The following is a 25,379-nucleotide window of genomic DNA, read 5'->3' as shown; positions in this document are numbered from 1 at the left end:
GGGTTCCGGCCTCAACACCCTTTCAGGCAGTGATTTCCAGATTCCTACCACCCTCTGGGTGAAAAAGTTCTTCCTCAATTCCCCTCTAAAGCTCCTGCCCCTGACCTTGAATCTATGCCTCCTTGTTATTGACCCCTCTACTAAGGCAAAATGTTCCTTTCTATCTACCCTATCTATGCCCCTCATAATTTTGTACACCTCAATCAGGTCCCCCCTCAGCCTTCTTTGCTCCAGGGAAAATAACCCCAGCCTGTCCAGTCTTTCTTCATAGCTGAAGCGCTCCAGCCCAGGTAACATCCTGGTGAACCTCCTCTGCACCCACTCCAAAGCAATCACATCCTTCCTATAGTGTGGCGACCAGAACTGCACACAGTATTCCAGCTGGGGCCTAACCAGCGTTTTGTACAGCTCCATCATAACCTCCCTGCTCTTATATTTTATGCCTCGGCTAATGAAGGCAAGTATCCCATATGCCTTTTTAACCACTTTTTTCACCTGTTCTGCTGCCTTCAGGGATCTATGTACATGCACACCAAGGTCCCTATGATCCTCTGTCTTACCTAGGGTCTTACTATTCATTGTATATTCCCTTGCCTTGTTAGTCCCTCCAAAATGCATCACCTCACACTTTTCAGGATTACATTCCATTTGCCACTGTACCGCCCATCTGACCAACACAGCTATATCGCCCTGCAGACTGAGGCTACACACCTCGCTATTTACCACCCCACCAATTTTCTTGTCATCTGCGAACTTACTGAACATACCTTTTACATTCACATCCAAATCATTAATGTAGACCACAAACAGCAAGGGACCCAGAACCAATTGCTGCGGTACCCCACTGGACACAGGCTTTCAGTCACAAAAACAAACTTCGACCATCACCCACTGCCTTCTGCCACTAAGCCAGTATTTGATCCAATGTGCCAAGGCACCCTGGATCCCATGGGCTCCTACCTTCTTGACCAGTCTCCTATGCGGGACTTTATCGAAAGCCTTACTGAAATCCATGTATACCACATCCACTGCACTACCCTCATCCACACACCTAGTCACACCCTCGAAAAATTCAATCAAGTTAGTCAGACATGATCTCCCCTTATCAAAGCCATGCTGACTATCCCTGATTAATCCTTGCCTCTCCAAGTGGAGAGTAATTCTGTCCTTCAGAATTTTTTCCAATTATTTCCCTACCACTGATGTTAACCTCACTGGCCTGTAATTCCCTCATTTATCCCTACTACCCTTCTTGAATAATGGTAGCACGTTAGCTGTTCTCCAGTCCTCTGGCACATCCCCTGTGGCCAGAGAGTTTCTGAAAATTTGTGCCAGAGCCCCTGCAATCTCCTCCTTTGCCTCACAAAGCAGCCTGGGACACATCTCATCCGGGACTGGGGATTTATCCACTTTTAAGCCTGCTAAAACCGCCAGTACCTCCTCCTTCTCGATGCTAATATGTTCAAGTATATCACAGTCCCCCTGCCGGATATCTATGTCTGCATCGCCCTTCTCCATAGTGAACACAGATGCAAAAAATTCATTTAAAACCACACCTACATCTTCTGGCTCCACACACAGATTGCCACTTTGGTCCCTAATGGGCCCTATTCTTACCCTAGTTACCCTCTTACCCTTAATATACTTATAAAACACCTTAGGATTTTCCTTTATTTTGCTCACCAGTGTTATTTCATGGCCCCTCCTCGCTCTCCTAATTTCTTTTTAAATATCCCCCTGCATTTTTATACTCCTCTAGGGCTTCCTCTGTCTTTAGTCCTTTGTATCTGCCAAAAGCCCTCCATTTTTTCCTGAGTCATTCTCGTATATCCCTTGACATCCAAGGCTCCCTGGGCTTGTTGGTCCCACCCTTGACCTTTACAGGAACATGTTGCCATTGTACTCTCTCAATTTCCCTTCTGAAAGACTCCCATTACTCCGATGTGGATTTTCCTACAAGTAGCTGATCCCAGTACACTTTGGCCAGATCCTGCCTTATCATATTAAACTCGGCCTTCCCCCAATTTAGAACATTTATTTCCGGTCCGTCTCTGTCCTTTTCCATGACTACCTTAAATCTCACCGAATTATTGTCACTGTCACCAAAGTGCTCACCTACTAACACTTCTTCCACTTGCCCGGCCACATTCGGTAGGATTAGGTCCAGTGCCGTCCCCTCTCTTGTAGGACTTTCTGCATGCTGGCTCAAAAAACTCTCCTGGATGCCCTTTAAGATTTCTGCACCCTCTAATCCTTTCACACTCTGACTATCCCAGTTAATATTGGGGAATTTGAAATCCCCCACTATTATTACCCTATTATTTGCATATTTCTCTGAGATTTCCCTACATATCTGTTCCTCTATCTCCCCCTGACTGTTTGGGGGCCTATAGTATACTCCTAGCAAAGTGCTTAACCCTTTTTGTTTTTAAATTCTACCCATATGGCCTCATTAGAGGAACCTGCTAATATATCATCCCTCCTTGTAGCAATAATTGACTCCTTAATTAATGTTGCGACACCCCCTCCTGTTTTACCACCCCCTCTGTCTCGCCTGAAGATTCTGTACCCCGGAATATTGAGCTGCCAGTCTTGCCCCTCCCTCAACCATGTCTCCGTGATAGCAACAATATCATACTCCCATGTGTTCATCAACACCTTCCATTCATCCACCTTATTCGCAAGACTCCTTGCATTAAAATTAAATATTTGCTCTGCCTTCCAAGCTGACTCTTTTTTTCCTCTATCTTTGGCTGTACATCACCCCCTATTATAGCTCCACTTTGTATCCCATCCCCCTTCCAAGTTAGTTTAAACCACCCCCAACAATGCTAGCAAACCTCCCCGCAAGGATATTTGTCCTGCTCTGTTTCAGGTGCATCCCGTCCGACTTGTACAAATCCCACCTTCCCCAGAAGCAGACCCAGTGATCCAGGAAACAAAAGCCCTCCCTCCAGCACCAACTCTTTAGACACGCATTCATCTGCTCTCTCCTCCTTTTCCTAATACTCACTAGCACGTGGCACCGGGAGTAATCCAGAGATTACAACCTTTGAGTTCATGCTCTTTAATCTGCTACCTAGCTCCCTAAAATCTTGCTGCAGGACCTCATCCCTCTTCCTACCCATGTCTTTGGTCCAAATGTGAACCACTTTCCCGCCTGATCTCCATATCCCTTGTTTCTCATAGAGTACAAAAATCAATCTCTCTCACCCTTGAATATACTCAAAACTCAGCATTCACAACCCTTTGGAGCAGAGAATTCCAAAGATTCACAACCCTCTGATTGAAGAATTTCCTCCTCATCTCATTCTTAAATGGCCAGCCCCTTATCCTGAGATGATGCCCCCTAGCCCTTGACATATTAGCCACGCAAAACAGCCTCTCAGCATCTACCCTGTCAATTCCCTTCAAAATCGTGTATGTTTCAATGATTTCACCTCATTCTTCTAAACTCGAGAGTGTATAGACCCATTCTACACAATCTCTCATCATTCGACAGCCCTCTCATGTCACTCACTTGTTCATTCATGAGCTTATAATGGTCCCCATGTTTATTTTGTTGCACAGCACATAAATGCCACCTTGTGGAAAGAACTGGCCACATTGTATAATTGTAACCTTCAATCCATTGAATCCTAGTTGGAAAAAACGCCCAGGTTCTACATGTAAAACAATGAAACACAGGCACATCTGCATTGGTCATTGACGCTTTTGCAATTATTTTTGCAAAGTTTGCAGCAACAGTTATGGCCTTAGTAGTGTGATTCTTGTGGTCAGAGGTGCAATAACATATTTCTGCAGCTAGTAACTTTTTTATGTTTTGTCTTCACGAGCAACAGTTGCAAACAAGGAAATACTTGTTTTATTCGTCTTTATGGGATGTGGGCGTCGCTGGCAATGCCAGCATTTGTTGCCTTCTTGAACCGCTGCATTCCATGTGGTGAAGGTACTCCCACAATGCTGTTAGGTAGGGAGTTCCAGGAGTTTGACCCAGCGAAGGTGAAGGGTCAGCGAAATACTTTGAAGCCAAGACGTTGTGTACCTTGGAGGGGAACTAGGAGGTTGTGTTGTGCCCATGCGTCTGCTGCCCTTGTCCTTCTAGGTGGAAAAGATTGTGGGTTAGGGAGGTGCTGCAGAAGAAGGCTTGGCAAGTTGCTGCAGTGCATCTTGTAGATGGTACACACTGCAGTCACGGTACGCTGGTGGTGGAGGGAGTGTATCTTTAAGTGGTAGAGGGGGTGCAAGTCAAGCGGGCTGCTTTGTCTTACATGATGTCGAGCTTCTTGAGTGTTGTTGGAGCTGCACTCAACCAGGCAAGTGGAGATTATTCCATCACAACGCTTACTTGTGCCTTGTAGATGGTAGAAAGTTTTTGGGGAGTCAGGAGGTGAGACATTCGCCACAGAATACCTAGCCTCTGACCTGCTCTTGCTGCCACATTATTTATGAGGCTGGCCCAGTTAAGTTTCTGGTGAGTGTTGACCCCCAAGATTTTGATGGTGGAGTATGCTGTGATGGTATTGCCATTGAATGTCAAAGGGCCGTGTTTAGGCTCTCGCTAGTTGGAGATAGTCATTGCTTGGCACTTTTGTAGCGCGAATATTAGCTGCCACGTATCAGCCCAAGCCTGAACGTCATCCAGGATTACTTGCATGTTGGCATGGACGGCTTCATTATCTGAGAAGTTGTAAATGACACTGAAAACAGTGCAGTCATCAGCGAACATCCCCATTTCTTCTCTTATGTTGGATAAAGATCGTTGATGAAGCAGCTGAAGATGGTTGGGCATCGGACACTGCCCTAAGGAACTGCTGCAGCGATGTCCTGGGGCTGTGATGATTACATTCTAATCACCACAACCATCTTCCGTTGTGCTAGGTATGACTCCAGCCAGTGGAGAGTTCCCCTCGATTCCCATTGACTTCAGTTTTACTAGGGCTCCTTCATGTCACACTCGGTCAAATGCTGCCTTGATGTCAAGTGCAGTCACTCTCACCTCCGCACTGAAATTCAACACCGTTGTCCATGTTTGGACCAAGGCTGTATGAGGTCGGCAGCCGAGTGGTCCTGGTGGAAGCCAAAGTGAGCATCAGTGAGCAGGATATTGGTGAGTAAGTGCCACTTGATAGCACTGTCGATGCCATCTTCCATCACGTTGCTAAACATTGAGAGTAGACAGTTGGGATGGTAATTGGCCTGATTGGATTTGTCCTGCTTTTTGTGGACAGGACATACCTGGGCAGTTTTCCACGTTGTTGGATAGATACCAGTGCTGTAACTGTACTGGAACAGCTTGGCTAGTGGTGCGGCTAGCTTTGGAGCACATGGCTTCAGCACGATAGCTGGGATGTTGTCAGTGTCCAAGCATTTGCTGTATCTAGTGCGCTCAGCCGTTTCGTAATATCAAGTGGAGTGAATCGTATTGCTGAAGATTGGCTTCTGTGATGATGGGGACCACAGCAGGATGCCGATATAGATCATCCACTCGTTACTTCTGGCTTAAGATGTTTGCATACACTTCAGCCTTGCCTTTTGCACTCACGTACTGGGCACCATCATCAATGAGGATGGGGTTATTCATGGAGCCGCCTCCTCCCGTTAGTTGTTTAATGGTCCTCCAACTTTCACGACGGGATGTGGCAGGACTGCAGAGCTTTGATCTGATCCGATGATTTTGGGATCGCATAGCCCTTTCAATAGTATGCTGCTCCAGCTTTTTAGAATGCATGTAGTCCTTTTTTGCATCTTCCCCAGATTTGCGCCTCATTTGTATGTAGGTGTGCTGCTGCTCCTGGCATGCTATTCTACACGCCTTATTGAACCAGGGTTGTTATCCTGGCTTGATGGTAATGTAAGAGTGAGGGATATGCCGGGCCATGAGGTTTCAGATTGTGGTGGAATACAATTCTGCTGCTGCTGATAGCCCACAGCACCTTTTGGATGTCCAGTTTTGAGCTGCTAGATTTGTTGTGAATATATCCCATTTAGCATGGTGGTAGTGCCACACAACACGATGGAGGGTGTCCTCAGTGTGAAGATGGGACTTTGATTCCACAATGACTGTGCAATTGTCACTGCTTCCAGTTCTGTCATGAACAGATGCATCAGTGACAGATAGATTGGTGAGTACGAGGTCAAGTATGTTTTTCCCTCGTGTTGGCTCTCTCAACACTTGTCCCAGGACAAGACCGGCAGATATGTCCTTCAGGACTCAGCCAGCTCTGCCAGTTGCGGTGCTACCGAACCACTTTTGATTAGGCTGGATGTGCCATTGCCGTATCCATAGCCCGTGACGAGTTCGATGCTGGGTGGTTTGTCCAGGTTCATTTTTATTTTTTTGTTTCGTAGTGGTTTGTTACAAGTGAGTGGTTTGCTGGGCCATTTCAATCGGCAATTAAGAGTCAAACACGTTGCTGTGGGTCCGAAGTCACATATAGGCCAGACCAGGTAAGGATGGCCGATTTCCTTCCCTTTAGGACATTAGTAAACCAGATGGATTGGTACGAGAATCCGACAGTTTCATGGTTACCATTACTGATATTAGTAATTATTCCAGATTTATTACTTGTGACGTTTATGATGATAATGTGGAGTTAGCTGATGATAGGAACATAACAACAGGAGTAGGCCATTCAGCCCCTCGAGCCTGATATGCCATTGAGGTGCAGATCAGCCATTTTACATCATGGCTGATCTGTACCTGAACTCCATTACTCGCCTTTGCTCAATATCCATTGATATTCTTAATCAACGAAAGTCTACCGTTCACAGTCTTGAAAGCTCCAATAGACCTTCAGACAGACAGCCTTTTTTGAGAGTGTTGCAGATTCATACATTTGTTTTTATTCGTTCATGGGATGTGACCCTCCGTGGCAATGCCGACATTTATTGCCCATCTCTAATTGCTGTTGAGAATGTGGTGATGAGCCTTCTTCTTCTACTGCTTCAGTTCATGTGGTGAATGTGCTCCCATAGTGCTGTTGGGGAACGGGTTCCAGCGTTTTGACCGAGCGACAATGAAGGAATGGCGATATATTTCCATGTAAGGATGGTGTGTGACTTGGAAGGGAAGCTGGAGGTGGAAGTGTTCCCAGGAACCTGCTGCCCTTGTCCTTGTAGGTGGTATAGATGGCGGATTTGGGAGGTGCTGCTGAAGAAGACGGGGCGAGTTGATACAGTGCATCTTGTAGATGGTACACACTGCAGCCACAGTACGCCGGTGGTGGAGAGAGTGAATGTTTAAGGTAAAATCACAATGTGTGTAAATTTGTTTCTTGATTCGTGCGAGGGTAAATTTGAATAGTTCGATGTGCTAATATTTTACATTTAATTAACGGAACAATACCTGGCAGCATGTATAGACTGGCGGCAAATGTGTAACCGACTGATTTGTGTGATGCCGAAGTCGAATTTCACCCCTGTTTGTTTCCTGTATTCAGCTGCCTTACAGCTTAGCTGCTGAGGTTAAATTTGATGGTCACAGATAATGAAACATATTTTACATTGTCTTCTCTCTTTCAGTGCATATCACGCATCAAGCGACCACACAAGGTATGATGAAAATAATGTCAATTATTAAAAACAATTCAGTTTTTTGAATGATTGATTCCAATTTTTAGCTGTAGAACAGCAGCAATTCAGGAATGGAGTAATTGTCAGCTGGTCGGCCGAGTGTAAAACTGACGTTCTGGATTCGCCACCAAAAAGAGAAACGCTCGATCATCATTTTGATTGATTAAGTGGGAATGTAACTTGGGCGTTTTCTCTCATGGTTGGCAAATCAGAACACCGGTTTTAAGCCTCAGCGCCATGTTTAAGGTCTGCCATCATATATTAAAGATAACGTGGCCTAGAAATTAGTCTGGGTGACAGCCAGCTCAATTAACTGAGAATTGGCAGCGAGTAATCATAATTGAGTAAATAAATTCATGTATAGATAGACAGGTCGTTGATGAAGCAACTGAGAATGCTGGTGAAATTAGCGCAGTTAATGTTGTTGATAGACTTTCACAGTGCGGCTAATGAAGTGCTACATAACAGACTTGTAAGCAAAAATTAATACCATGTGATTAAGGGGCAGTGGCAGCGTAGATAAGAAATTTGCTGAGACAAAAATGCAGAGTGTAGTTGATGAATTGTTGCTTTTTGTGACTGGAATGGGATATTCAGTAGTGTCTCTCAGAGTTCTGTATTGTGATCACTGTTCTGTCTGATAATGATATCAACTGGACTTGGGTATACCGGACACAATTACAAACCTTGCAGAAGTCAAAGACGATCAGAAACGTAGCAAGCAATGCAAAAGATAGTATCAGAATTCAGGAGGATAAAGACATACTTGCAAAATGGGCATGCACATGGCAGATGCAACTTAACGTGGGAAATTGCAGAGGAGATTTACTAAAATTGAACCAGGGACACGGGATTTCAGTTTTTAGAGCATCTAAGGCTCTTCCCCTTTGAATGCAGAAGGTTAAGGTGTGATTTGACGGAGGTGTTCCAAATCATGAAAGGTTTTGATACAGTAAATAAGGATACACTGTTATAATTTACTGTATTTGTTATAGTTAAAACGACTACCGCCTGATACAGGGAATCGGTTGTAACGCCCAACCATTGGTACTTACACAAATGGTAGGGGGCAGAGTGCTGGCGTTAAAGGGATGGTATGTCTACCGATCCCATTTCGAGGCCGTTACCACCCAATTTCAGAAAGGCGATATCACCTCTTAAATAGAAACTTCGATGAATAGGCACTCAATAGCTAGCGCCTGGTTGGCACACTGAGTAGAAATTACTCACTGTACCTACTACAGTGAATAGTGCAAAGATTAGAAATTTCAATATTTCTAATCATAAATTCCTTTCTGCAGCTCCTGGACCAGAAGTACTTGTTATTTATCCCAGCAGTGGTGTGGTAAAGGAAGGAGAGGATTTTAAGCTGCAGTGTCGATACAGTCTAAGAACTACTTCTACGTATTGGCTGAAAAATAATCAATACTTACCGGAACCTCCGAATGAGATTTATAAAACACGTGCGGACAATAGCAGCGGAGGCTCTTATCAGTGTGAAACGTGGACAAATAAATGGCAGAGGAGTGAACCTCTGGAAGTGGTCACCATCGGTAGGTGAACTTTGACACTTATTATCATAGAATACAGTAAAAGAAAGAAAAATCTGCAATGATATAGCATCTTCCACGATCTCCGAAAGCACTTCAAAGATAATTAAGTACTTCTGAAATAAAGACTCTCTTGTAATGTTGGATACATGACAGACAATCCGGGCAGAGCAAGCTCCCACCAATAGCAAAGTGATAATGACCAGATCATCTTTTCACTTCTGCTGGTCCAACTAAGAGGGAATGTGGGGCCTCGGTATAACATCCAATCCGAAAGGGTACATTTACGACAATGCTGACAACGGCATTCTCTGGACTCGGGTTCGAACCCACGACCTACTGTCACAGAGGCAATTGGGCACCGGGTGTGTTGGTTGCTGCCCAATGAGTCAAATCTCAGTCGGTGAACTTTGACCCATAGTCAGCTCAGCTCTTCTCCAGAAAAGTTACTTTTCTAAAGAGGCCATTCAGTATAACGTAATACAGTAAAACAAACCGTATTCAATGCTTGAATAATAATGCCAAATGATCACTGGGCAGAAACATGCGGCAATCTTAACCCCAAATCCTACCAAGCAAAACTTCTGATTAACCCAGATTTGAAAATACAGCCATACAAATTGGAGTTAGTTGTATTACTAAATTCATTCATTACTTGTTCATAGGACTTCCATTTTCACTTTTTTCAATGGAGTCATAACCACTGATCTTGCATTGAAGCAAGGCTCCCTAAAATAGCAAACAAGTTAATATTACAGTTAAACTTCGTTAATCCCTCTGACAGTAATTTAATGAAGGGCATCTGTTGGGTGACCAGATTTTATAAAGTTTATTTAATGTTCAACCATCAGACATAAAAATTGTGATTTGCAAACTGCATTCGAATAACAAGAAAGACAGTTGGTCATTATCACATTAGTGTTTGTGGGACCTCTGTCTTAGCATATTTTTTACATTGCAACCATAACTACACTTTAAAAACCTACTTCATCGGCCTTCCCGGTGAATTGGGAAGTTTTGAGATCGTGAAAATCGTTGTATCACTACCTTACCACAGTGGATGGAAAACTAATAGAGAACATTGTCAAGGACAACATTAATTCTCAGTTGGGGAAGCATGGGCTAAAAATGCATAGCTAGCACAGATTTGTTGAATGCAAACCATATCTGATTAAGACTTACAATTTTGTTGAAGTAACGGAGCTGTTTGATGAAGTTAGTCCAGCTGAAGTTATGTATATGAACTTTCAAAAGCCATTTGATAAATTAAGACATGAAAGACTTATTCGTAAAATGAAGCACATGAACCCTAAAGGGAGGTTGGTCATTTTAGTACGTAATTGGCCTGGAGATATCAGTCAGAGAATAGTGGTGACAATATGTTTATCTTACTGTAGAGATGTATGCATTGGGGTCCACAGCCGGTAATATTAGACACATTACTTATCTTCTTATCTATATATATATATAAAAGAGTTGGTTTCTCTGCCTGTCTGTTTTTCTGCCTGTTTGCCTGTCTGTTTGTCTGTCCGCTATACACTCAAACGTTATAGAGCGTACCTACATGCATGTTATATCAAAAGAAAGCTTATCATTAGGGGAGTCTCATAGGTGTATTTATTTTTTGGTCAGATAGAAATTGTTCGGACAGCATACAAAAAACGTTCAAAAATCGGACAACTCCGCTCATTAGCGTTGAGTGACGTGATGGTTAACCAATTGTACAGGGGATAGCGTTGAGTGACGTGACGGTTGACCAATCGTACAGGGGATAGCGTTGACTGACGTGATGGTTGAACAATCGTTGTGTCACGGGGGGCGTTTCATTGCGTGTGTGGGCGGGACATCCTACAGGGGCTAGAATTGAGTGACGTGATGGTTGACAAATCCTACAGTTGACTGACCTGATGGTTGACCAATCGGTGCGTCACGGGGGGCGTTTCATTGCGTGTGTGGGCGGGCCTAATCCTCCAGCCTCCTGATACGTGGCCGTCATTTCTTTAATGCTGAAAGCGGGCACCCGCCACATTAAGTAACACAAATAAATAGTTTTAAAACAACAAAATTAATTTGTAAATATTTAAATTTCGTGTTTCAATGTATTAAAAGTTAGAACATCTCGAAATCAATTTAACACACATTTTTGTTTCCCTCACTGCTCTGTGGCCCGAGGCCCCGGGGCCTAGGCTTCTCCAACCACCGGCAGTGCTACTCCAGTCCCAGGTTCCCGGCCACAGCCAAGCGGCGGCTATTGAGCACGGGCTGCCCAGGGCGCTGGGCTCGGTCGGGCCCGTCAGTGCGGGGGCCCAAGACCCCGGGGCCTAGGCTTCTCCCTCACTCTATCTCTCTCTCTTCTTCCCTCTCTCTCTCTCTCCTTCCCCCTCTCTCTCTTTCCATGAGTGTCAGACCGGGAAAACCGGGGCTTTCCAATGAGCCATCCCCGACCGCAATCAGACACGGGAGTCCGCAGCGAAAGGCGTTCGACTGCTGCCCTGCACACCGGGTCCAAAAGCCCGCCGCTTTAACCATGGCGAACCCTGGGCTTGCTTCGGAGCGATGGGCACCAGGCCTGCCGGTGTCGGACTGACTCCATTCTGGTACCGAGGTGAGTCTTGCCGGGCTTGAGGCGCTAGGGGGGGAGAGGGGAGGGAGGGAGAGAAAGGAATGGAGGGACAGACAGGGGGAGGGAGAGACAGGGGGATGGAGAGAGAGGGGGGAGTGAGAGAGAGGGGGGAGGGAGGGAGAGAGAGCGGGGAGGGAGAGGGGCAGGGAGAGAGGGGGGAGAGAGAGAGGGGGGAGGGAGAGAGGGGAGATAGAGAAGGGCACGGAGAGAGGGGGTGGGACAGAGAGGGCGGGAGAGGGAGCGAGAGGAGTGGGAGAGGGCAGGGAGAGAGAGGGGGAGGGGGAGAGAGGGTCAGGGGAAGAGAGAGGAGCAGGGGTCGAGAGAGAGGGGCAGGGGTCGAGTGAGGGGCATGGGTCAAGAGAGGGGCAGGGGTCGAGCGAGGGGCAGGGAGTGAGAGGGGCAGGGAGTGAGAGGGGGCGGGAGAGGGGCAGGTGGAGAGAGGGGGGATGGGAGAGAGAGCGGCAGGGAGGTGAGTGGCAGGAAGAGAGGGGGAGGGAGGGAAAGAGTGAAGGGGTGGGAGAGTGAGGGAGAGCTCGCCTTCTTTCTCCAGGCTTATCCCGAACTAAATCCAGCAGTCTCTTTCTTTCTATCTTCCCCCCAGTCTCTCTCTCTCTCTCGTCTCCCCTGTCTCCTCCTTCTCCCCCCAGCCTCTCTCTCTCTCTTCCCCCCAGTCTCTCTCTCTCTCTCTTTCCCCCAGTCCCTCTCTACCCCCAGTCTCTCTCTCCCCCAGTCTCTCTCTCTTAACCCCAGTCTCTCTCTCTCTCTCTCTCTCTCTCCCCCAATCTCCACTCTCTCTCTCTCCCCCATCTCTCTCTCTGTCTCCCCCCATCTCTCTCTCTCTTTGCCCCCCCATCTCTCTCTTCTCCACCAGTCTCTCTCTCTCTCTCTTCCCCCAGTCTCTCCTTCCCCCTCTCTCTCTCTGTCTCCTTTGCCCTCTCTCTCTCTCTCTCTCTCTCCTTCCCCCCTCTATCTCTCCTTCCCCCCTCTCTCTCTCCCCCCTCTCTCTCTCTCTCTCCTTCCCCCTCTCTCTCTCTCTCCTTCCCCTCCTCAGTCTCTCTCTCTCTCTCTCTCCTTCCCCCTTCTCTCTCTCTCTCTCTCTCTCTTCTTCTTCCCCCTTTCTCTCTCTCTCTCTCTCTCTCCTTGCCCCCCTCTCTCTCTCTCTCCTTCCCCTGTCTCTCCTGCCCCTTTCTCTCTCTCTCCTTCCCCCTCACTCTTTCCCTCTCTCTCTCTCTCCTTCCCACACAGACAGGCTGACAGACACTCATTTATATATATAAAAATTATTTGTTCTTTTTTCATAACAACATGCCCTCAAAAAACCCTCGGCACAGCTGGGCACTCCAGCAAGTATGTTAATGTCCTGGACTTGGGTACAGTCTGTTCCATTTCGAAGGTTGCAGGTTTTCCAAAACTTGGAAAAGTAATGAAAAGTGATGAGGATAACAGTAGATTTCAGGAGGACATAGACAGACTGGTGAAATGAGCAAACACAGGGCAGATGCAATTTAATGCGGATAAGTTTGAGATGATTCATTTTGGGTGGACTAACATGGCGAGACAGTATTATCTAAACAGTACTATTTCAAAGCGGGTGCAAGTGCAGAGGAATCTGTTGTGCATAATCCCAAAACTTTGAATGTTGCAGTGCAAGTGGATAGGAAAGAGTTAGGAAAGCATATGGCATACGTTGTTTTGCAAAAGGGGCACTGGAATCAGAAACAAGGAAGCCATGCTGAAAGTTGAAAATCACTGGTTAGGCCTCAGCTGAATAATTGTGTACAATCCTGGGCAACACACATTAGGAAAGATGTCAAACCCTGGCGTGGGTGCAGAGAAGGTTTACCATGATGGTACCAGGAATGAGGGACTTCAATAATCTGGAGGGATTGGAGAAGCTGGGATTGTTTTCATTAGAGAATAGAAAGTTAAGGGAAGACCTAATAGAGGTATCAGCATTCAGGAGGAGGTTTGATAAAGCAAGTAGGGTGAAACTCTTGCCTCTGGCCAGTGGGTCGGTAGCCACAGGTCGTGGGATTAAATTATTTGGCAAAAGGACTAGAGGAGAAATGAGAAGATTGTTTTCGCATGGAGGGTTGTGAAGATCTGTAACACCCTACCTGAAAGGTTGATGGACGCATATTCCATGGGAATGTTCAAAAGGCGATTGGACAAGGACTGGAAGAGGACTAATTTACAGGGTTAATGGGAAAACGTTGGAGTATGGGACTAATTTGGACAGCATTCAACGAGCCGCCACAGGCATGGCAGGCCGAATGGCCTTCTTCTGTGCTGTAAGTTGATATGATTCTAGATATACTCGACCACGGGTGGATGGTTCTGGGCATCCAGTAGGCACAGAGGGGGAGAAATTCAGTTCTTTGCGCCTCCCGTTAGCGCATTAAGGGGGCGCAAATTGGGGCACAAAGCAACTAGAGTCCGGGTGTGGCGATATTTGTGCAGCTCGGAAAATGAACTGGACATTTGCGGCAGCGCTAAACACTACCGACATCATCTCCTGCGCCGGCAGATTGTGGCGTCAGTCGAGTGCCCCCTGCCTTAATGCCTGCCGCTAGCAACGACAGGTTGAGGGGAGCGATATGCTGTCAGAAAGGGACTAGGGGAGCGCTATTTAAAGGTGACCGCTTCCTGCCCTTTTTTGTAGCTGACATTTTTGCACCATGCAGTCTGAGAGAGAGAGACTTCTGGCGAGATTCAACACTGTGTGAAGGAGTTTTGAGTACTGAGCAGCACTTTGCAGGTTTATTTTGATTTTCACTTCCTTGCTTCAGCAGCACTCAGAGGTAGTGCCTGACTCCTTGGCGTTTGCGCCTTAAGACAGGTGTGAAGCCAGGGGCAATAAAAGCCAATTTGCTGTCAGAGGCGCTAATTAGCGCCAGGCCCTAAACATTGCGCATGGCCAATAACAGCGCCCCAAATCAGGCGATGCCGAATTTTTCCCCCTCAGCTTGGGGGGGTAATCAATGGGAAAGAACATGAGGCTGAGAATAAAGCGGGCTGCTGATTCGATGTCGCCCATTTTACGTTACCTTCCAAGACCAATTTATACACAAGTGGAATTAAATTTAACTTTTAAAGTACTTTAAAAATCGGGTGATTTCGAATCGCCCGCCCATTTCAACTCACGCGTAATTTTCATTTCCATTCCCTTAAAGGGAAGAGAAATTCAGGCGGGGCCTGTACCGGGAGGCCGGTCCATTGCTGCCCATTTTATTTTGATGGTAAAAGTGGAAATTACCTACAGTTTTTCTTGCAAACACTACCCTGGGATCAGGATTGTTGAGAAGTGCAGCTGCAGGTCTGAGGCCTAAATTTAGTGCCTTGTCTTGTGTCTCTCTAAGAACAAGTTATCATGGTGTTCGCGCATTATGACAGGAAATTCCTTCGGAGCTGCGCGCGCACAGTGGCTGCTACATCACTGCAAATGCAGTGGAACCCCTTGAAAGCGCAAACTGGATTTCTGTCGCATACCTGCTGGAGTAACAGAGGCGGGTTGATAAATATCCGAGAGAATTTCAATTTGTTACCACACAGACTTATGGGCTCAATTGATTAGTTTGCTGTTGCCCGAGTAGACAAGGCTGAGGAGAAAACTGGATGAACTTCCTGCTCATGGTTTAGTTCAATGGGCTTTCAGACTGATACACGAGGCACCTGAACAGTCGGTGATGCCTTGATTTTAAAGCCTTGACTCCACATAGAGCAGAGAAGGTGGCCTTGTTCAGGTTCTTATGTTGCCTGTGCTAGCTCCTTGAAAGAACAATGCAATTAGTCGCACTCTCCATCCTTTACCCCATAGCCGTGAAATCTTCTCCCCTTAAAGTATATATCTAATTCCATTTTGGAAGTTACAACTGAATCTGCACCCACCACCCTTTTTCAGCAGTATGTTCTAAAACTTAAAAAACACGCTTTGTTAAAAAAAAATCTCCTGCCCTTTCCTCTGATTCTTTTGCTAATTAATCGGTGCCCTCTGCTTACCGACACTCCTGCTGGTCGAAACCGTTTCTCCCCATTTAAGCTATCAAAATCCCTGCTGACTTTGGACAACTGAATTAAATCTCCACTTAACCAGCTCCGCTCTAAGCAGAACAGTCCCTGAAGGGTCCCAGACCTGAAACGTTAACTCTGTTTTTCTCTCCACGAATGTTGCCTGGCCTGCTGAGTATTTGCAGCATTTTCTGATTTTATTCCTGCTCTTTTAGTCTCTTCATACATGATGAACATACACCAAAAAGTCCTTGAGAGAGGACTGAGCTTGTTCCTAATTTGTGGAATCGATCGGGTCCCGAACTGTAGGTCCTTGAATAAAAGTGTGAATGACAAGTTAAGGGAATGTCAGTTCAACATAGAAAGGAGCACGTGACATTCTGATGTCGGAAGAGTCGCTCTGGCTTTTCGACTTGTAAGTTGCTGAGGTGATAGCGCAATACCCGGATGCTGCGCTGCAGTTTAAAGACAATTGTCCTCAGGATTTGATACATGTTCTTTAATATATTCCAGTAATTACTTATTTTATCTTTCTCACATATTTGCAGCTTCTGATATGGCTTTAACTCTGGAAGCCACGCCAGGATGTGAAAACATTTTTCTGAAGTGTTTGGTGCCCAACGGAAAATCAACAGGTCACAAAGTTTTTCTGTGGTATCGAAATGAAGAGTTAATAGCAAGAAATTTTCAATCTCGGTACAACATAGAAAACGCGAAAACATCAGTCGAAGCATCGTATCGTTGTGAGCTGAAAATACTCAACAGGAAGTGGGTCTCTCCGAAAGTAGATGTCACCGTAACAGGTTTGTCACTGGCTGTGTTATGTTTCTCCAAATTTGAAAGTTGGTTGGCTGCTTAACGATGGGAAGGTTTCGAAGAACATTCTTTTGCGAGGTAAATTCTGTTGTAGTTGGGAAATATTTGTGATTAATTGGAAAACATTCAGATGCGTTCACTTTTGTCAAGTATCTGGAGTCCAGGTCGCAAAATTATACACTCAGTTAATTGTATGGGCATCGAGTGCCTACCGAAAAAAGTGTGAGGGGAGGTTTCCCCCTTGTTTACTCCTGGGAAGGCTGAGGAACTCTACTTGGAGACCCTTTACGTTTACTTTCAGTGCCTTTACGCTGCTGGGCGATTTTGTGCGCGTCCCCATACTTTTATCAGCAGGCCTGCATATGGGTTAATAACCACAGGGTGCTTAGAATGTGGAACACGCCACCAGAAGGAGTATTCGAGGCAGATATTGTAGACGCTATTTAAGGGACAATGGCCCAGAAATTCAGATCGGAGGCTTCCCGCGGGTGCAAGCCTCCGACCTGCACTTACCTAGCGCGCCGGCCTTTGTGCTGTGGGCCCCTGTGGATTCCGATCCTGGGCCTCTGCCAACGCAGTGCTTGCTTATCCCAGGGGCGCAGTTATTTCAAAGCGTCCGCTGGGATGATGTGGGCCATGGTAGCAGGGAATGCTTCATTCATAAGTTTGACAGGAAGAGCTGTCAAAGCTGTAAATACTATAAACCCCAAAACATCACTAAAACTTCAAATAATTTTTTAAAAAGATCACATTTTTAAAATAACTGTAAATTACATGAAATAATTATTTTAAACAATAATTTAAATTTTTGACAAAAATAATTACATTTTCTAACGGGGCTAAAAATAAACTTACCTTTCTTTAAATTATTTAAAAATAATCAATCTGTGGAAAAAATGTTTTAATTTGAATTCATTCACCACTTACCTTGTTAAAAGCAGGCCTTGCGCCTGCTTTTTAAAAGTGTAACTGCTGGAGACTTATCTTCCCGGAGAAACCTGCAAAAGAAAGTTAAATCGATGCGCATATGCTGCCTCTCCGGCGCACACGTTTCACCTGTAAACCCCTTCTTTCAGGCGAATGGAAGTGCCAGATTCCCACGCATGCACGAAACCGGCACTTTTGTTGGGCCTACACATGAGTACCCCATGCATACTCACCCGTGGAGACCCGAATTTCTGGGCCATCGAGATAAACAGATGAAGGAGAAAGCAGTATCCGGATATGTTGGTCGGGCTAGACGAAGTAGGTTGGAAGGAGGCTCGTGCGGAGTAGTAACACGTTAATGGTCTTGTTAGACCAAATGGCCTGTTTCTATGCTGTGACAAGTATGGAATACTATGTAAGCATGAAGGAATGTCTGGAGGGGTGTGCAGGAATTTCGAAAAATGTTCGTATTCACTTGGCAATTTTGGACCCCAAGTGAGGGGAATCTAATGGTAACTGCTGTTGGATCTTGCAAAAGGAGAATCTGCCAAACAAATTATTTGTGTGGATCCGTGAGTAGCCTAAAGTGAGAAGAAGGCAGGTGGTTGTTTGATTTCACGTCTTCCATCCAAACCCCAGCCTGCCGATCTTAGGTCCTGGAGCACTTTCAATTGCTGATCCTGGGCCGCAAACTAAAGCCCGATTTGACAGTCAACATGAGACTAGCATCAGTGCTCTCCGGCCTACAGTTGTGCGCCTATTACTGCCCTATGGAGACCAGTGTAAGCCCGTCCCAACCTATACGGATTTATTGCTAATGGATGATAGAGTTTAGCTGAGTCAAGAAAATTTGGGGCAATGCTTCACTTATGCTCACAATAAACTCTGGCACCCTGTGCTCGCTGGGTAACTCACAAAGGAAAATGAGCTGGATGCACACTTTCCAGAATCTGGTTGAGTGGATGGAAGTTTCCTCACAGAATCCACCGGAGTTTCCCAGTATTGAAATCAGTGGCATAAATATACGATGGGTTTTGTAAGCGGTAATTGATCCTTATCGCCGCATTTTCTATTCCGTGCTCTGCTGAGGCGTTGCTTAACGCCCAGGCAAAGGACACATGTTGTAGCCCTGTGGCTTGGAATAGCTACAACGTCCTTGGTTGAACACCCGAACTCGTCGCCTTAGACTTTCAGTATAAGCGTTGCTTCATTGCCATCTACACGGTACCCCCTCCCCAGTCACTCTATCAAGCTGATAGAGAAGGAACGTAGTCTTACCGTCTTGGTCAGCAATAATCTGATAATTGGCACCGCCCTCACAATCCCGAATCCTGCAGTGGCCTGGCATGTTCTTGTGTGTACTCGTCATATTTTGTTTAGTTAAAGGCTTTCTATAAATGTAAGTTAATGCCGTATTCTCTTTTCATAGTAAAAGACAACCTAGAAATTCATTAAGGCGCTGCCAGCTTTGCGCCCAGTTAACGCCTAAAGAGTGATTTTGCGCCAGAAATGAGTTTGCGCAGATATTCAGCGCAGCGGTATTGGCGGCGGTAGCTGTAAGCACTGCGCCGGCACCGATGACGTCATCGGTGTGCGCAGTGCCCCGGTTCCACCCCAAAACCGGCCCGATCCCCATATTTAGTTGCTGCAAACAGCGACCAGAAAACGGGGCCGTCCTGCTGCATTAGTGGGGCGCTTTAAAATGGAAGGTGCGGCCGGCCGCTTTTTCGGCGGCCGCCTGCCCGCACCTCCTTCCCCGGCCTCCTCCTCCGCCCCCCCCCCGCGGCATTGCCGGCTGCTTTCCGCGAGCCCGGCACTTCTCCGTCGTGCCGGGCTCATTTGCTGGCACTATCCAGCAGCGATCTCCCCATTGCAGGCAGCTCCCCCTGAAGAGAAGGAGGAGGCCTGCAGTACCGCAGCCTGCCGCTCCGCAGCGGGTGGCGCAGCGGTGCCAAGAGCGCTGATATTCAGTGTCAGCGCCCCAAGCGGAGGCGGGCACACCCTGGTATAGCGCCCGGTTCCGAATTGGTGTGCTAACAATGAATATCTGACGATCGCTATAGGCTTCCCGCCCAGTGCTAACTTTTGGGCGTTAGCCAGCTGGCGGGGCCATAGTGAATTTCTAGGCCAATGTGTTTAAAAATTGAATAGCGCTCTGGCCTTAGAGGTGAAATTACACTACACTGAGATGACTGGAAACGAAGCCAATTCTACAGTAAAGTTTCTTAGAAAATGGGTTAGTTATTAATATCTGTCCCCACACAGCCTCCGCAGAACTCTCAATTTCCTGTCACATGGCTCACGTTCAGTTGTCACTTAGTACCTGAAAAAGCATCGACGAATTTACCTAATCCGTTATTGCCAACATAGTTAATTCACAGACTTCCACCCTAAGAAGAGCTGGGCCAAATGGTGGGGAAGTGCTGTACAAGGAGAGTGATATCAATAAACCCCAATTGCCGCCATCAGTAAATTCAACATCAACTGACCACTGCTTGCCTTCTATTCTTCATTTGTCCCAGACTGGATTGGAGTTGGGATTGGGGTTATATAACGTGTCCAATGCATTTGGGTTGTTGAAGAAGCAGTCCTAAGTTGGAGTTAAGCATTTGTTGAACTATAACCGCGAAATTTGCTCCCAACATTAGATGGCGATGTGACCTTACAGGCCGACCCAACTTCGCTTTTGGAAGGAGATACTCTGGATCTGAATTGTCAGTGCAGCAACTATTATTGGTGGAAAAAAGATGTTCACATTTGCAAAGGCAATAGAAGGATCCACTCAATGAAGTTGAATTATCGGAATGCCCGGTATAGCATTAGAGTCAATAGTTCAAAAGACAGCGGATCGTACCTTTGTACTATTGACAATAAGAAGTCTCGAAGTGTTCATGTTCACGTTCAAGGTACGTATGCAACACTTCAATCTTTTGAATATGTTTCCATATTACAGGTGTACAATCCGATAAATTCTGAATCTGGACAAAATTAAACATAGCAGCATGATCTCAGAAGAATTTGTTCCCGTTAGGTCATATAATGTTTATTTAAAAACGTGCTACTTTAGCCGATATTTAACCCAGGGTGGATTTCCCCCCCTGCCAGCGCCGGCAGATATCTTTCTCCTCCTTTCCCACCTCGGGAGATCAGTTGGCAGCTACCCACTTTATCACAATGCCGCATCTAGAGACTGACGGGGAGTTTTCTCCCACGAAACCGGCCTATGATGTTGCCTCTCCACAACAACCAGGAAGAGGTGTTGACAATAATCACTAGCAGGTCCTCTTGAGTTCCTGGAACAACAGTGGTGTGTTCGCTGACGGACTTTGTGGAAGGATAGAATACGTTTTGTGCGCCTCTCACCTCTCTTTAGCTCTTTTCCCTTATGTATTTGGCGTGGACTTTATCACAGACACCTACTAAAATCTTGGAGAAGATCCCCTTGGATATCCTTGTCTTCTCAGTGGGTGCAATATATCATTCACAGATCCCACGCCCTGGCCACCAGAACCTCGATTCTTTATAATTCCAGTTGTTTACAGCTGAGTTTGGGGCTGGCTGGTAACTGAGCGATGTAGCTGTGAACATTTAGGGAGATCACCCTGATCATTGTAAATGGTGGGACACAGCAGGGAATGGCTAAGAGAGAAAAGTTGCACTGGAAGATTCCTGCTGAAGCATATGTTTTGCCCAGCGTGGATTTTCTGTTTCAGCAGATATAGTAAGCAGATTAACTTCGCCACAAACATAAATAAGAGGGGACTTCCATTACAGTATGATAATGTTGCCTGTTCTAGAGTTCCACAATAGAGCTGCTGATTAGCCAGGGAATCGTTCAGTATGACCGCCCCCTGGTGGCGATTATCATATTGCCTTTCTCTGATTAATATCGTCACCAATTTGTTTAACTCTGTCATAGGAACCTTTATCTGTCAATACAGATTCTGTTTTCACAGAACTCTTCTCCCAACCCGAACTGACGACTGAGCCTGCAGTTGAAATATTTGAAGGACAACATTTGAAATTGACCTGCTTTGTTCCAATATTCTGGCACAATGTTATGATCAGATACACATTTTACAAAAATGGCGAAGTTCTGAGCTTGAGTTCATACAACGCATTTAAGCACATGGGGGCAGCTTCGTTGAACGACTCGGGGACTTACCAGTGTGAAGCAAATGCTTTGAAACGCGGTGTGAAAAAGGAGAGTGATGAGGTGTACATTTCGGTAAATGGTAGGGACAACCAACTGTAATTATTGTTCATCTTTCATTTAAATAATTCTTCAGGCAATTATAGTTAAGTAAACATAGAGGAGGGATCCAGCCTCGTAAATAATGTTGTCACGTAGTAAATCAATTTTGGAGCAGCCCTGTTTAAATCATAGCGCCATATGCCTCTTACAAAATCCATGCATTTGCTGAAAATCACACTTTTAATAGATTCAAAGTTTGAAGACCAGTACCCATTCATAGTGGGTAATATTAGTTCCCTACAACAGTTTGGAATGGGCGATAATGAATTTTCCTCCAATTATATGTCCCGCAGTTTTTGCCTCCCAACGTCTGCAATGGACAGGAATATCGTGCGTGGTGTACAATTGGCGCAAGATTCAATAGCGCACATTTTACCACAATGACCCAAGGCAAAATTATCACCTCTGTTTCCGTCTGTCTGATACAGCACCGAGCAGAACCTGGTCAGAAACAGCAGGGTGTTTAGTCAGACAATGTCTTATTACTTATGGGGTAACAGTTAAAATTATGTGTGCTAAAGCGTATCGGCAGTCAATGGAATAGAAATTGGGCTGTGTATATAACGGATGACCAATCTGCTGCCATCGGTTTTTCACAGCGGCCAAACATGAATTCTCCCCCCTCTAATTTCAGCAGCGTGGGGAAGCAAAACTCTGAGCCTCTGCTGCCTCGGGTACCCCTTCCATTCCGTTAGCTCTTGGCAATCATAACTCTATCTTTGAATTTTCAAAGGAGCAATCAAATGCATATTTTGTTCTATTTGATAGAGCTCTTCTCCAAACCTACACTGCCGGCTGAGCCTGAAGCTCAATTATTTGAGGGCGAACAGCTAAAACTCGCCTGTTTGGTTGAAACATTTCCCACCAGTTCTTCTTTGAGTTACGTATTTTACAAAGATGGACAAGCTCTCATTTCAGCAGCAGACCACAACTATTACATCAAGGATGCATCTGGGCCTGACGATTCAGGGATATACCGGTGTGAAGCAATTACTCTGAACAGCAAGGTGAAGAAACTGAGCAATCACGTTTCAGTTTCAGTCAGACGTGAGTAAAATGTACTGCAATTATTTATCATCTTTCATTCACTAAATTACCAACACATGCACACAATGGGATTCTTCCTTCTGGTACACGGCTTACCTATATGTTTAAAACGCACTGCATAAATTAATTGAATAGTAGATAAATATTTGTATGTTGATACAAAACATTCGTTGTGCCACAGATAACATGTGCAATTGGGGGCAGTGATTTGCAAAAAGAACATTAAACTCATAGAAAACGGGCAGTGTTAATTCACCAACATGGCGCCATGCATGGAAACACTTATGATCAGGCTAGGCTTGAGCTACTGGGACTGATATTATAAGAGTAACCAAGGCTTAGCGGACATTTATTAGTGTTTTTTACAAGGTAAGGGTGACGATAGAGCGAACAGGGAAATTTATGTCCTCTGAATGCAAAGTCAGGAAGGAGGCACCATCGATGCTTAATTATCACTATAAGCGGGAGGGTAGCGTTTGGAAAAAAACATCCTTATGAGAGGATTGCTGAAACATAGAATGATTTGCCAGATAGAGCGGTGGAGTTAGGACCACTAATTTTAGGTAGAATAGTGTTTATGATTCTGGAATAGTGCAGCGTTCCTGCCTTTGACTAGCAGAGTCAGTAGGAATCTGGGCAGGCTAAAGTTAGTAGGGTGTTCATAAGTGGATTGCAGTAGGAATCATTGTAGTTCCAGGATCACGATTTCCTCTATTAAATGCGCCTACTGCCAAAGTAGGAGATGGAGTAGGGCATCTAATATTGGTGTGGTAACCTAAATGACGAGGTGCTTTATTATGATGAAAGCCCTATTTCACTTTGAAAGTAGCACCATAAATTCTAACAAAGCAGTGTAATTAACATGTGGATATATTTATAGGAATGACAGTATCCAAACCGGAACTGGCAATCAGCCCTGGTAAAGAGTTAATGGAAGGAGACACCGTGTCATTAACCTGCTCAGTGTCCAACGGTTCTACCCCGATTACGTACATTTTCTACAAAGACTCAAGTAATGAAATCTACCGAGAGGAATCCGACCAAAGCGAAATTACTCACCAAATCGGTAACGTCAACAAAAGCATCCAAGGAGATTACAGTTGCGGGGTTTCAAATGAGGCGACAGAACCTCCTCTACGCAGCGAATTCTTCTCGGTTACAGTGATAGGTGAGTTGTTATACGTACCTCTGCAGCAGAACGAAACAAGTGATTCAATAACTGGTCAGCCCGGGAATTGTTGCTGGTGCCGTAAGCTTATAAGCTGTAACATTTTCCTTGACATCTATCTGCTGTCGCTATCCCAAAATGCACGCTCCTGAAAGGTGCCGTAAGCTTGGAAGCTGTAACATCTTCCTTGACATCTATCTGCTGTCGCTATCCCAAAATGCACGCTCCTGAAAGGTGCCGTAAGCTTGGAAGCTGTAACATCTTCCTTGACATCTATCTGCTGTCGCTATCCCAAAATGCACGCTCCTGAAAGGTGCCGTAAGCTTGGAAGCTGTAACATCTTCCTTGACATCTATCTGCTGGCGCTATCCCAAAATGCACTCTCCTGAAAGCAGAGCGCAATCAATGATTATTGTAAGGGTCCTTCTCTGAGCCGCTGTACATATTTCACTGTATGATCATTAACATGTGTTGTGCTAACACAGAAATGAAGTCTGTGATAGATGCTATAGTTGGCAAATTCATATTTTTTTTTTTAAATAGAGGCCTTCTCCAAGCCGGAATTGAGGGCTAAGTCCGAATCTCAATTATTTGAGGGTCAACAGTTAAATCTCGAATGCTTGGTTAAGGTATATCGCTCCAGTTCTCCTTTGAGAATCCTATTTTACAAGGATGGACAAGCTCTCGATACAGCGGCAGGCAACAATTATTACATCAAGGAGACATCTCGGTCAGAAGATTCGGGGATTTACCAGTGTGAAGCAACAACGTTGAACAGCGAGTTGAAGAAACTGAGTAATCAGGTTTCAGTTTCAGTCAGACGTGAGTAAAATTTACTGCAATTATTTTCATTTTTATTCCACAAAAGTACCAACACATGCTCACAATGGGATTCTTCAGTCTGGTACAGGGCTTATCTATAAGTTTAAAAAGGACTTAATAATTAAATGAATAAATCCGGGCATATAGAACAAGGGTAGATCAATTTTTATATATGTGGTAAACCACTTTTATCGTTCACTATCGTTACACTATGGTTATCACTGTTATATCGTTACACTATGGTTATCACTGTTTACACTGTTGTATCACTACACGAGGTCGCCTCTTGTCACGCTGTTATACATGGGCTGACCACTGCTGACTCCGCCCATGGCTCCACCTACTTGCCCAGGTATAAAGGTGGTCGACTGGCTGGTATTCCTCCTTGTTGGATCCGATCACCCACGAGGGTGGGCTCTGTTATTTAGCCAATAAAAACCTATAGTTACTGTCTTAACTCGTCGCTTTTCATTGGATGAATTGATAGGTATATCAATATATTTATACAAAACATTCGTCAGGCCACTGATAAAGTGTACAATTGGAGTACTTCCATTCTAAAGAGAGCATTATAATAATAGAAAACGG

At 45.3% G+C, this 25,379-nt stretch overlaps 2 protein-coding genes across 2 annotated transcripts in view; one reads left to right on the top strand and one right to left on the bottom strand.

Moving 5' to 3' along the window:
* The window catches only part of LOC147084992 (Fc receptor-like protein 3), a 405,119-nt gene that overhangs the window by 186,410 nt on the left and 193,330 nt on the right, over positions 1-25,379 (bottom strand). The window lies entirely within an intron of this gene.
* LOC147084996 (Fc receptor-like protein 5) overlaps positions 7,052-25,379 on the top strand; it is a 34,377-nt gene continuing 16,049 nt past the window's right edge. Inside the window, exons 1-9 of the mRNA XM_085979312.1 lie at positions 7,052-7,118; positions 7,525-7,554; positions 8,877-9,128; positions 16,305-16,559; positions 20,148-20,405; positions 21,456-21,734; positions 22,523-22,801; positions 23,682-23,969; positions 24,513-24,791. Coding sequence (XP_085835438.1) covers positions 7,052-7,118; positions 7,525-7,554; positions 8,877-9,128; positions 16,305-16,559; positions 20,148-20,405; positions 21,456-21,734; positions 22,523-22,801; positions 23,682-23,969; positions 24,513-24,791 — 1,987 coding nt within the window. The remainder of the gene's footprint in view (positions 7,119-7,524; positions 7,555-8,876; positions 9,129-16,304; positions 16,560-20,147; positions 20,406-21,455; positions 21,735-22,522; positions 22,802-23,681; positions 23,970-24,512; positions 24,792-25,379) is intronic.

The sequence above is a fragment of the Somniosus microcephalus genome, unplaced genomic scaffold (assembly GCF_052327205.1).
Source record: "Somniosus microcephalus isolate GS21.2 unplaced genomic scaffold, FLI_Smic_1.0 unresolved_chr9, whole genome shotgun sequence".
NCBI classification, from domain to species: Eukaryota; Metazoa; Chordata; class Chondrichthyes; order Squaliformes; family Somniosidae; genus Somniosus; species Somniosus microcephalus.
This window is presented reverse-complemented; position numbering and strand designations above follow the sequence as displayed.